The sequence below is a fragment of the Nelumbo lutea genome, chromosome 2 (assembly GCF_056320005.1).
Source record: "Nelumbo lutea isolate HS-2025 chromosome 2, American lotus-T2T, whole genome shotgun sequence".
In the NCBI taxonomy this organism is placed as follows: Eukaryota; Viridiplantae; Streptophyta; class Magnoliopsida; order Proteales; family Nelumbonaceae; genus Nelumbo; species Nelumbo lutea.
The window spans coordinates 108096374-108108281 of record NC_142685.1 but is presented as its reverse complement, the minus strand read 5'-3'; the positions used below and the strand labels follow the sequence as shown (position 1 = coordinate 108108281).

The window sequence follows — 11908 nt, the reverse complement described above, 5'->3', positions numbered from 1 at the left end:
AGAATATATATATATATATATATATATATATATATAATAATTTTTCCTTGCAATTTCATTCAATTTCTGATTTTGATACTTTGTTCTATATTTTTCCATTTGTTTAAAAATTGTCTATATTAATGTATGAATTTTTCTGTTTTTCACGTAATTTTTAGATTTTTTTGCCAATTTTCTCTTGATTTCCTAATTTTTTTTAATCTATTGAACAATTGGGACTATAGGATGAAATAGGTGTTTTTCTTCCACCATTTGATGTAAGATAATATATACATAGTAGAAGCACTGAATAATAGGTACCAGTGTGAAAACGTTTCCTGGAGCATTGGTAACAAACAAAAAACGTTGTTGTTGCTCCGAGAAACGTCCTACTTAACAACAATATTTTCAAACAAAAAAAAAACCATTTTTTTAGAAAACAATGATTCCAACCCACATATTAGTAGCACATCTTTGGATTTCCTACTAACTTTAATCTACTCTCCTCTCTACTAACCCAATTAAAATTAAAATATACCACCTGTCCCTACCCATGTTACAAGAGATTTAGCCTTCCAACAACCCACTAACTAGCATCTTGCATCTTAAAACTTCTAGCCATGGTTTTCAAAATAGGACCGGACCGGTCGATTAGACTAAAAAAATTGGGAAGGTGATCAGTTCCAATTTTCCTCAAAACCAGATTTTTGCCAAAAAACATTGATTTGGTTAACAAACTATTGACATGGGCAGTTGAATCGTTCAAATTGTTCAACAGTTTTGACCTTTTTTATTTTTATTTTTTATCAGAACAGGTCGACGGTTCAACCCAAGAACCGGACCCCAGATCGGTTTGTTCTTCAGGTCAGTTTTAAAAACATTGCTTCTAGCCATTAAACATAGCATGATCTGTTATCAACTTTTATGTTTTTCTTCAGTTTTGAATTCTCAAGGTAAAAACTATCTATTGAAGATACGAACTCCAGTGATTGCATCTGATATTCTTCCCAAGTTGCCAGTAATGTTTTACAAGAAAATCTATTTGGCCCAGTTGAGGAATTTACTCTCCATTTCCATTTCTCAACCCAGAAATTGATAACTTTGATAACATAGCATGATAAACGATCAAAATGACTCATTTTTTGTGGATGATACTAAGTGCAATGTTCAAAATAAGCCCTATGAAGTTCCAGTTTGAGGCTCCTCAAACCTATAACAGTGACTACGTTCAATGTTCTTAATTCAAATAGAGATGAACAAGTTGCTTCTTGTGCTAATATACACCCTTCAATTCAATTGAAATTAAGGTTTTTGAACCACCGTTGACCTGGACGGTTGGACTGTTCCCCCCAGGAACCATCCAGGCAACTAATTCCTTTTTACCCCAAACCCGGTTTTGGTCAAAAACAGTTGAAAAAAGTCAACAATCCGTTGATCCGGGCAGTTGAATCATCGATCCGTTCAATAATTTATTACTAATTTTTAATTTGTTTGTCAAAACGAGGCATCTGTTCAAACCAAATAGTTGGACTGCTGACTCAGAAACTAATGGCTAAAACGATTCTGTTTCTGGATCATTTTTTAAAACGTTGGTTGAGAGTCTTTTAGGAAAATCAATTATAAATTCCTATTTAACCAAGCAATTTTTCCTTAATTGGCAAATGACTATTTTATTCCATTAATCTACCGTAATAGGAAAGAAAAAAGGGCACAAAATCACCAAATAAATGAAGTTGGAAGCTATCGAATGTTCAATATTTTGATGATCTATATAACTTGATTTGAAATTTGCATTTTTGGAAATTTGTCACGCTAAGGGAAAAGAAATGTTTTGTGGGTAATTCCGAGCCGGCATTTAACAGTAATTTGAACTTACAAATTCTGATCTGGGCTGATCGATCATTCTCCCATTCTTTTATGAGCTTGAACCTCTCATTAACTAACCCAATGCAATTTGAAATTCTGAATTTGACAATCCGACTTAACCCTAATTCATGATGATAAGAGGTTAAAACGAAATTCAAAATAAAATATTAAAATACAGCCCTTTAATTTATATATGGATTATTTTACAATTTCCAAAAAAAAATTCAAATCTTTCTCTTTATTAACCATTTTTCTTATTTATTGAATATTACACAAATATGAAAAACGGAGTGAAGCGAAAGAGTTGAATACTTAAATCTATAGATACCTATGTATATATAGTTTGTACAGTATTATTTGATAGACGGTAAGTGGTGAATCCTTCGAAATAAAATCCAACCCAACTTGAATCCTTCAGAAGAATTTCATCAAACCATGAACCTATGTTAACATTGAAATTAATTTCCTTGCAGGCAAAACAATTCTTAAAGGTGGCATGGAACCATGGACATGACACCAAGAAAAGTTACAACATGAAACAACATGGTTTTTAAAACCGAACCAATCAGGGGTCTCGTTACTGGTTAGAACGGTCTGACCGTTTGACCCAAATGGCCAGTTCATTCTGACAAAAATATTTTAAAAATTGAGAAATGATTAAAACGGTTCGAATGGTTCAAATGATTAATAGGCCGGTTCAATAGTTTATTGACCAAAATCAACGGTTTTGAGGGAAAAACGGAATCGGTCAGATCAGATGACCGGTTCCCAGTTCTTCCGGTCTGACTGTCCGGTCCAGTCCGGTTTTGAAAACCAAGTGAAACAGAAAAAAACTTTATCTTAGTTATTCACTAAAAAAAAATAAAATAAAAAGAAGAGAAGAGCATTCATATATATCTGCATGTTCCAGCAAATTCCTTATTACAAGAAATTATTCTTGTTGAAATCAAAATTCTCAGGCAGTGATGCAAGGTGTCTTCTTTCACTGAATGCAGACTGGTTTACTTGCACTTGTTCGGGAGTGGTGGGCCGCACAAACAGCGATTATGGGCAAAGGATTTGGCACCCATCTTCTGCACATTCCCACCGAACGGAATCTTTCCGCACAGCTGATTATAACTCAAATCCATGCTTTCCAAATCCGACTTATTAATTAACTGCTTCGGAATGTTGCCGTGAATCTGGTTCTGGGACAAATCTAAAACTTTTAACTTCTTTGGAAACTTCACCTTCGTCAGATCAAAGTCGAGTTGGTTGCGAGATGAGCTCCACGTCATTTGACCATTTAATGATTAATACTTAGATCTATTGATCTAAGTAGTTGAATTATTGATTAGTTGACCTGCTCAATGTTTTTCGGATGTTTTTTATTTTTTTAATGGATCATCTAGGTAATTAGTTCCGTTTTATCCTAATCTTTGTTTGTAGTAAAAAATCGTTGAACTAGTCAATGACTCATCGACCCAGTCCGTTGAAACATTGACCTGTTTAATAGTTTTTGGTCATTTTTTATTTTGTTAATTTTTATTATCAGAACAGGCCACCCGTTCGAACTGAATAGTCAAACCATTGACCCTAAAATCGGTGGCCAGAACGGGTTCGTTTTTAGGTTGTAAAGTCACACGCTCAAATGACATAACACGTATGGTAATGCTTAATGGACCTCACACACTAAATTTTTTGCATGTAATTTTTGTTGTTAGAATGGGTCATTCGTTTTTTTTTTTTTTCCATTGGAAACTATCCAAACAAACCATTGAATCGATCAATGACCCATTGACCTAAGTGGTCGAATCGTCAACCCATTGACCCATTCAATGGTTTTTGGCTATCTTTTTATTTTTTCTAATTTTTGTTGTTTGAATGGGTCGTCCATTTGTACCAGGCAGTCAAATTGTTGACCCGAAAACCGGTGGCCAGAGCGGTTCCATTTTTGGGTCGTATGAGTCACACGCTTGAATGACATAACATGTATAATAGTGTTCAATGGACCTCACACACTCAATTTTTTGCTTGTAATTTTTATTGTCAGAACGGACCGTCTATTCGAATTGGATGATCAAATCGTTAATGTGAAAATTGGTGGCTAAAATGGTTCCGTAAATTTTTGCTTATAACTTTTCTTGTCAAAACGGGCCGTCCATTCGAACTGAACAGCCGAATAGTTGATCCAAAAACCTATGGCCAAAATGGTTATGTTTTCGGGTTGTATGAGTCACACACTCAAATGAGTTAACACGTATGATAGTACTTAATGGACATCACAAGCTCAATTTTTTGCTTATAATTTTTGTTGTCAGAATAGACTATCCGTTCAAACTGGATGATCGAACTGCCAACTTGAAAACCGATGGCCAAAATGGTTCCATAATTTTTTTCTTGTAATTTTTGTTGTTAGAATGGTCCACCCATTGGAACTAAATGATCAAAGAGTTGGTTGTTAGAACGTTATTAACAACATTTATCAATAATAGTAAGTAATTATACTATTTAATTAAATAATCATTAATAATAGTTTTAATAATATTATTTAATTATTTTTAATATAACAGTAATTATTAAATTTATGAATAGGATTTATTAACAATATTCATTAAATTAATAATTACCAAAATTAAATTAAATTAACAGTATTTATTAGTAATAGTTAGTAATTATAATATTTTATTAAATAATCAATAACAATACTTTTAATAACATTTTTATTTATTTTGAATATAACAATAAATACTATATTTATTAACAGTATTTATAATTTTAATTTGAAGTAAAATTTAAGTAAATATCTATTTATTAACAACATTTATAATAAAAATTGGGTTACAGTAATCTTATATATATATATATATATATATATATATATATATATATATTAAATGGGGTTATCAGAAGCTTCAAACGAATAAGCTTTGCAGCCTCTGTTAAACGCATTCTTGTCTGCACTCGGCCTCATTCTTAGGTTCAAACTGCGACGACTCTGCTTCCTTTACATTCAATATATTAAAAGGGGCGAAGTCTTCCTTCCATACCTCGTTATTTGCAGTGGTTCTCGTGCACCCACCGGAATGGTTGCCGGAATCCCAATCTTCCTGCGATTGGGCACGGAACCCAGGCAAGCATTCACATGACGGCGTATTATTGACGTTGCAAACAGCGTTGGCACCACAAGCTTTGTGGACGTTGCAGTTGTTGTTCGGTAACGACCATAACAATTCCCACGCATGGCTTCTCAGCCTTGTGTTCCTGTAATTGAAATTCATTACGCTTCTATTGACTTGGGATGGGTTAATACTTTTCCTTGTGAGTCGGTCCAACAGATTTCCATTGGAATAATCACTGGCATCGACACTGTAATTTGATAGCAAGTAGGTCACTAAGAAAGATAATCAATCCGATGATCCACTTCTCCAATAGACGGTTGATCCATTATCATGATGCTCAAATGTGAATGCTCCTGGTGCTGGATCATACTCATCTGTCAGATGATCTTAGCATCTTGTTTGCCTACAGCTTCATTCCTGGGAGGAACGTATTCGATGGGTTGCGTTCATCATAAACGAAGCTGTGCCATATCGGGTTGTGATTCCCATTCTCTCCTCCTCCTCCTCTTGCTCCTGCCGTCAGGATAAGGTTCCCAGAATCCAAGAGAGTAGCGGTGGTGTTAGTGGTTGCAGTTGCAGCCTTTGTAGACCAAACTACTTTTCCTTCATCTAAAATCTGGAGGTTTCCATCCCCGAAGATGGTAAACACTCCATTCCAATTTGGAATTGGGTGGTCTCTGTTGGCCCCGCACACAAGCGTTTGAGAAGACACCGCGATACCGAATCCCCAGGTACCGGTTGTTGGTAGAATTACCAGAGTAAAAAAACCCAATTCCAATCTGCCTCTGGCAGAAACGAGAGTCAAGAAAAAAAGGTTTAACAGATTCGGACTCTGATAGAAGTTTGGGTTTTAAAAACATGAGTTTGTCGCTTCCTTTATTTTGGGCTCTTGCAAGGATAGCGAGCGAAGAATCCTTATTTTTGGCTCTTGGATTTTTGTCATCAAATGATGATGGACTGTTGAGAGTTTGGGCTCTGTTTCATTTTCTTGACAAATAAGATGATGAACAATGTTCAAGGTTAATTTTGACATTTTTAAAAGTTTTAAATTGCACATGCTATCACGTGAACATAACGGATAATCCATTAATAGTAGGTACTAGATTGTTGCATTTCAGAAATTTGGGTACTAGATTGTCAGGTTTTTAAAGTTTATGTACTAAATTGACATATGACCTAAAGTATAGGATACCTATTGGGAATTTTTCCTTAATATTAATTAATTTTAACCTTTACAATTTTATTAATTTTTTAATCAATTTTATCAAATCATTTTGTTTTTAATTATTCAACTATTTTCCCAATTATTTAATCATTCTAGTGTCCAACTAAGCATATGTTAATAATTTAATCATTTTGAAATTTGTAAACACATTTATTAATTTACATTCATTTTATTTCACTTTCAATTTAATTGTTAAACAATGTATGCTTTATTTAATAAAATTTCTATCTTTTAATGAAAAATAAAAATAAAAATCTAATTGTCATCTAATCATCTAATATAATAATGAAATAACATATATTAATTAAATTTTTTTACCTTAATTAACCTAATATTACTTTGCTTAATTTTCTCTTACTTTTTCTTTCTTAGTCTCGAGCCAAGAAAAGTTATAAATGGTAATAAATCTGAATGAGTAATAATTCGGTCAGGTGTTTCAGTGAAATTTTATTTATATTTGATTGTCAAACGGGTCAAAATAACCCATTTGCTTCATCTTCTTTGCCCGTGTAATAGTTATTTTAGTATTGATAGGTAAACTTCCATACAGTTGATATTAACTTCCTAACCTTGTAAACAATATACCATGTATTCTACTCCAACTTCCAATCCAATTAAAACATGCACCTCTCAAGTTTGAAAAGGCCACTTTAGGTATTAAAAAATCCATTAATTAATTAAAAGATAAATTTTATTAACCTTCAAGTAAATTACTTCAAGGACTTTAATTATCAAATTGGAGTCATTAAATTAACAAAAAATAAGAGTAAATTATTACTTAAAACATTGACTTAATTGGCTTAATTAATAGGAAACTAACAATCACTTAATTTACTTAATTAACTTAGTAACACAATTTACTTAATTACATTAATTTACTTAGTTTCTGTAATTATTGTATTTGTTTAATTTGCATATTTGCCTCAATTATAACAGCACCACCTCTCACTTTGGTCTATTCATTGAGCTCCTCAGCTTGCCCTTACTTCCAAGTTCCAAGTTCCAACCCTACTAATTTGACCCGTGGGAGGGTTTGTCCCCTTGGAATCCACTTTGGGGCCTCTAATGTTTGTATGTATTTAGAAAATCAACACCCATGCCTAGGTCATCAATAGAATTTTCAGTTCTAATCTCCTTGCTGCAATGTTTTTAAAACTGGAACGGGTCGAATGGACTGAAAAAATCGGAAATCGGTTACTTTCCATTTCACCCTAGAACTGTTTTTTGTCCAAATACCGTTGATTTGGTAAATGAACCACTGACCAAAACTGGTTGAATCGTCAACTCGGACAATAATTTTTTACCATTTTTGCTTTTTTATTTTTTATTTTTATTTTTTTCTGTTAGAACTGGCCATTTGTTCAATTCGAATGGTTGGACCATTTGACCTGGGACAGACCCATAACAGTTCCCTATCCGGTTTGATTTTAAAAACCTTGCCTTGTAAGTCGCAGCATCCAACATCAACACAATTTCATTTGTATGGAAGCACCATACAAAAGAGAAATTAGAAAGTTTTCATTTATTTTTGCTTTGGATTTTATTTTATTTTGTTTTGAGGTTTTAAATTTTAATTTCTTTCGTCTGCACTACAGATAAAAAATACAACGTACGTAAAAATTACAAATATTCATTAAATAAAATTTAAACATACTTTTACATAGAGCAAGTAAAATTGTAAAGAGACAAAGCTTCAAAGAATCCACACTAATTATTTACATTTGGGCAGTGGGGTGCCACATAAACACTTATTGTGTACAAACGAGTCCACACTAAACTGCTGCAGAGTCCCACCCACCGGAATCTTCCCACACAACCGGTTATAACTCACATTCATGAATTGCAGATTCAATTCGGTGACCTGCTTGGGGATGCTCCCACGAATCCTGTTGTATGACAGGTCTAGATATGTCAAAGTCTTCGGAAACCTCACTCTGGATAGATCAAAATCTAACTGGTTCAACGACAAATCGATCTGCTCCGTTGTTCCCTTCGCTTTAAACACCATGGACGCGTCTCCTACCAGCTTGTTATTGGATAGAATTATCGCCTTGGAGTTCATTTCGCCCAACGACTTCGGTATCTTACCTGAAAGCTGGTTATGGGAGAGGTCGAACCAAGTAAGATTGCTCTTGAGTTTGCCCAGAGAGTCTGGTATTTTTCCGGTGAGGTTGTTCCGGTTGAGGTAAAGGTTTTCTAGTTTTGGGAGATCACCGAGGGAAGCCGGGATTGGACCAGAGAATTGGTTGTAACCCAAATCGAGGTAGTCCAGGTTCTTGAGTTGGTCGAGGAATTCAGGGATGGGGCCGGAGAATGGAGTCCAATTGAGACGAAACAATTTGAGGTTCCGAAGTTTGGTGATGGAGTAGGGGATGGTACCATTGAGCTGGGTGACTTCATCAAAGGAGAGGGTTTCAAGATAGGGAAGGTCACCGATGGCGGATGGAATTTGGCCGGGGATGTAGGCTTGGAAGAAGGCGAGTTGGGTAACTCGGTAGGTTTGAGGGTTGCAGACGATGTAGTCCCAATCACAGCAATCAATTTCGGGATCCCAGGAGAGAAGGGCGTTGGGATTGTTTATGGATTTCTTGATTCTCAGAAGGACCTTCTTATCATGCGGATTGCAACGAACAGAAGAGGAGAGGGTGAGAGATGGGAGAGAAGCTGAAACGAGGAGGAGAGAGAGATGGAAAAGAGAGACTACTGAACGGGTGTTGCTGCAGAGAGACTTCATCTTCAAAACTAGCTTGGTGATGATTCAGAACCAGAAATGACAACAAAGAGCGAAAGAGAGTTTGAATTTATAGAATGCATGCATATTGGTGCATGTGCAGCTTGTATGGAAAATTACGCTACTGATTAAAGAAAATGCAATATGGTTTCCCTTAGTTTCTTCGTCTATGTGCTTGATGTCAAACACAGGATTATAAAAAACCATGGCTTGTTCTCCTGTGTTTTGACTACAAACTTTCTTCGGTTTCATCATGCAAATGCGATGGAGCTTTGCTATGGTGGGTGGCACTACAACAAAATAAAACATTGGTTAATTGTAGCAATAAAATGAATATATTAAAATAATATTTGCTTTTCCCGGCATTAATCCATTTTCAAACCATTGTTTTCGTTTGAAATAAATATTTGTTTTCGTTTAGAGAAAATTTCAGATGAAACAAATAAATTATTGTTTGAAATTTTTTAAGACCAAATCAAACATTTTTAGTATCAAACCATTGTATTACGGAACCATTAATGTATTACGTTTGATCTAGTTTTTAATCCAGTTTGGACCACTCTATTAAGCTTAATTAGAAATAGGGTGCAAGTTGGGCGGGTTGGGCCGAGTTTATGGTCAACCCAGTCCTGGCCTTAAAATTTGGGCTTAAAGCCCAATCCGACTCAATCCTGAGGTCAAGCCCAAATTTCCCGGCCCAAGCCTAGCCCGCCCTACAATTTGATGCACTTGGGTTGGGTTGGGTTTGGGGCCGGGTTGGGTTCGGATTGGTCAATGAACCCACTCTAAAATTATACATATATAAATGTATTTATGTAAATATATATTCATATATTTATGTATGTATGTAAATATGTATCAAACATTTACATATATACACACATATATGTATAAATATATATAATTGAGCCATGCTGGGCTTGGGCTACCTAAGGGCTAGGCCTGAGCCCAGCCCGAAAAATTAAAAAAAAAATCCAACTTCTTGGGCCCGAACCCAGCCCGAGGACCAAAAATCCAAGCCCAACCCATGCAAAATTCCAGGTTGGGCTGGTTCGGGCTTGGGCTGGACCCACCCAAGTTACACCCCTAATTAGAAAGCCCAAATAACATGATGCATACCTGAATAAATAACAAATATAATTTAAATACTATATTGAAATATGTTAAAGTGCATATACCATCTATTACTATGATATAAATTAATTTCATTCACACTTTCTCAAATATAAATTAAAAATTGAAACAAGCAACAACAATTTATGAAATATTAAATGAATAAATACATACGTATGTTTAGACCAATGTTTTAAAAACCAACTTGGAGCCTAAACCATTTTTGCCTCTGGGTCATGGTTCACCATATATATTTGTGTGTATAGGTATGTATAGACATGTATTTTATCAATAAATAATGTATAACTATGTTATGCATATAATATATGTATTATTTTATATCTAATTAATCTTTTTTACTTCAGTTTTAAATTTTTTATTTATAAAAAATTTAAAAAATTATAATTTGAGGCCAACTTTTTTTTTTGACAAAAATAGCGGAGCACAATGCTTTGCAACACATAGATCTCGAAAAGTTACCCAAAATATAAAAAAAATCACCACAATTAGACATTAGAGTAACCCGATCACCGGGTCAAACGGATTAATGCTCCAATCATTTGGATCGAATTGTTTTTTACCAAGTCAACAGTTTTTTATTATCCGTCAAGTTTTACTAAAACTGGGCATGGAATCTCGACCGGAAGACAGTTTGAATAATTCAATAGACCGCACAAATGGTGGGTTAAAAACACTGATTTAAACATATGTATTATATATTACATATATTAATAAATATATTATTAATATTTTGGTCTAGTTTTCTAAATTAACTAGAAAATTGAAGCCTAAAAATTTTTCAACCCTAAGACAATTGCAATGCAAATGAATTTACACTGATGCAAAATTATGGCAGTGCTAATGATTTGAGTGTAAATCCTGATCCTTTTCTTGTTTTAAATTTAATCTTATGTTGTTTGGACTGCGTTTGGTTGCAATGCAAATGTAAATATGTACATTGCATGTTTACCCTTTTTTCGTTTTATGAATGCAAACACAGTTCACATTTTAAACCGTTTTGCACTCATCTTGTTTGTTTGAAATTGATGCAAAATGTGGGTCATCATTAAATGCTCCAACTATCCTATGCTCCAATGCCTTAACTAGGGGTGATTATTTCAGCCCGTTCTGGGACCGGCCCAGCCTGCATATATTTAAACTTACACAAAATGTGTATAATGTATACATATGTATACATGTTATTTTACATTATATTATATATTTTATATATAAATATTATAACATGACATGTATAATTTTTATTATATGTAATATTTTATATTATATAATGTATAACATAAGTTTATATGCATGTTATGTCATTTAATATATAGATATATAATGATTTATATATTAGTGACATTGGCCTAGAATCAGGTCCGACCCGGCCCGGGCCCGTATAGACCTGGGCTAGGGATTATGTTTCAGGCCCGAAACCTCGGATTGGGCCAGGGCTGGGCCTAAGCTATAGCAATTACCATAAGTGCAAAGCCTAGTCCGGGCCCAGCACATGATCACCCCTAGTCTTAACTTTGTTCAAAAAGTTAATTATCAAAAGAACATAAAATTGTATAAAAAAAATAGGTACAATAATGCTATCTTTACAGAGTACAAAAGTGTCAGAAAATACATTTTTTATCTAATAATTATTACTTTTTTACATATCAAACAAATGGAACCTTGATTACGGTACAAATGAAGTAAATTAAGACATGAAGCAAAATAAAGTTAAACCAGAATAAAATTAAACGAGAATTTACAATTTTTTTTCATTTGCACTCCCATGCATTTGTGTTACTGAAAGTAAAATTGCACTACAACCAAACACAGCCAAAATCTCTAACCTGAAAACAAAAATAAAACATGTGCATCATTGTTTTATATGCAATCCAA

The 11908-nt window shown here is 34.1% G+C and overlaps 2 protein-coding genes across 2 annotated transcripts; both read right to left on the bottom strand.

Annotated features, from left to right (window-relative positions):
• Positions 1 to 4766: 4766 nt before the first annotated feature.
• LOC148872620 (G-type lectin S-receptor-like serine/threonine-protein kinase At4g03230) lies at positions 4767 to 5105 on the bottom strand. Its single transcript, XM_088970148.1, has one exon. It carries the CDS (start codon positions 5103 to 5105, stop codon positions 4767 to 4769), a length of 339 nt encoding a protein of 112 aa, XP_088826274.1.
• A 2777-nt stretch (positions 5106 to 7882) lies between these two features.
• LOC148872619 (polygalacturonase inhibitor-like) lies at positions 7883 to 8905 on the bottom strand. The gene has a single exon (XM_088967670.1). It carries the CDS (start codon positions 8903 to 8905, stop codon positions 7883 to 7885), a length of 1023 nt encoding a protein of 340 aa, XP_088823796.1.
• Between the last annotated feature and the right edge of the window lie 3003 nt (positions 8906 to 11908).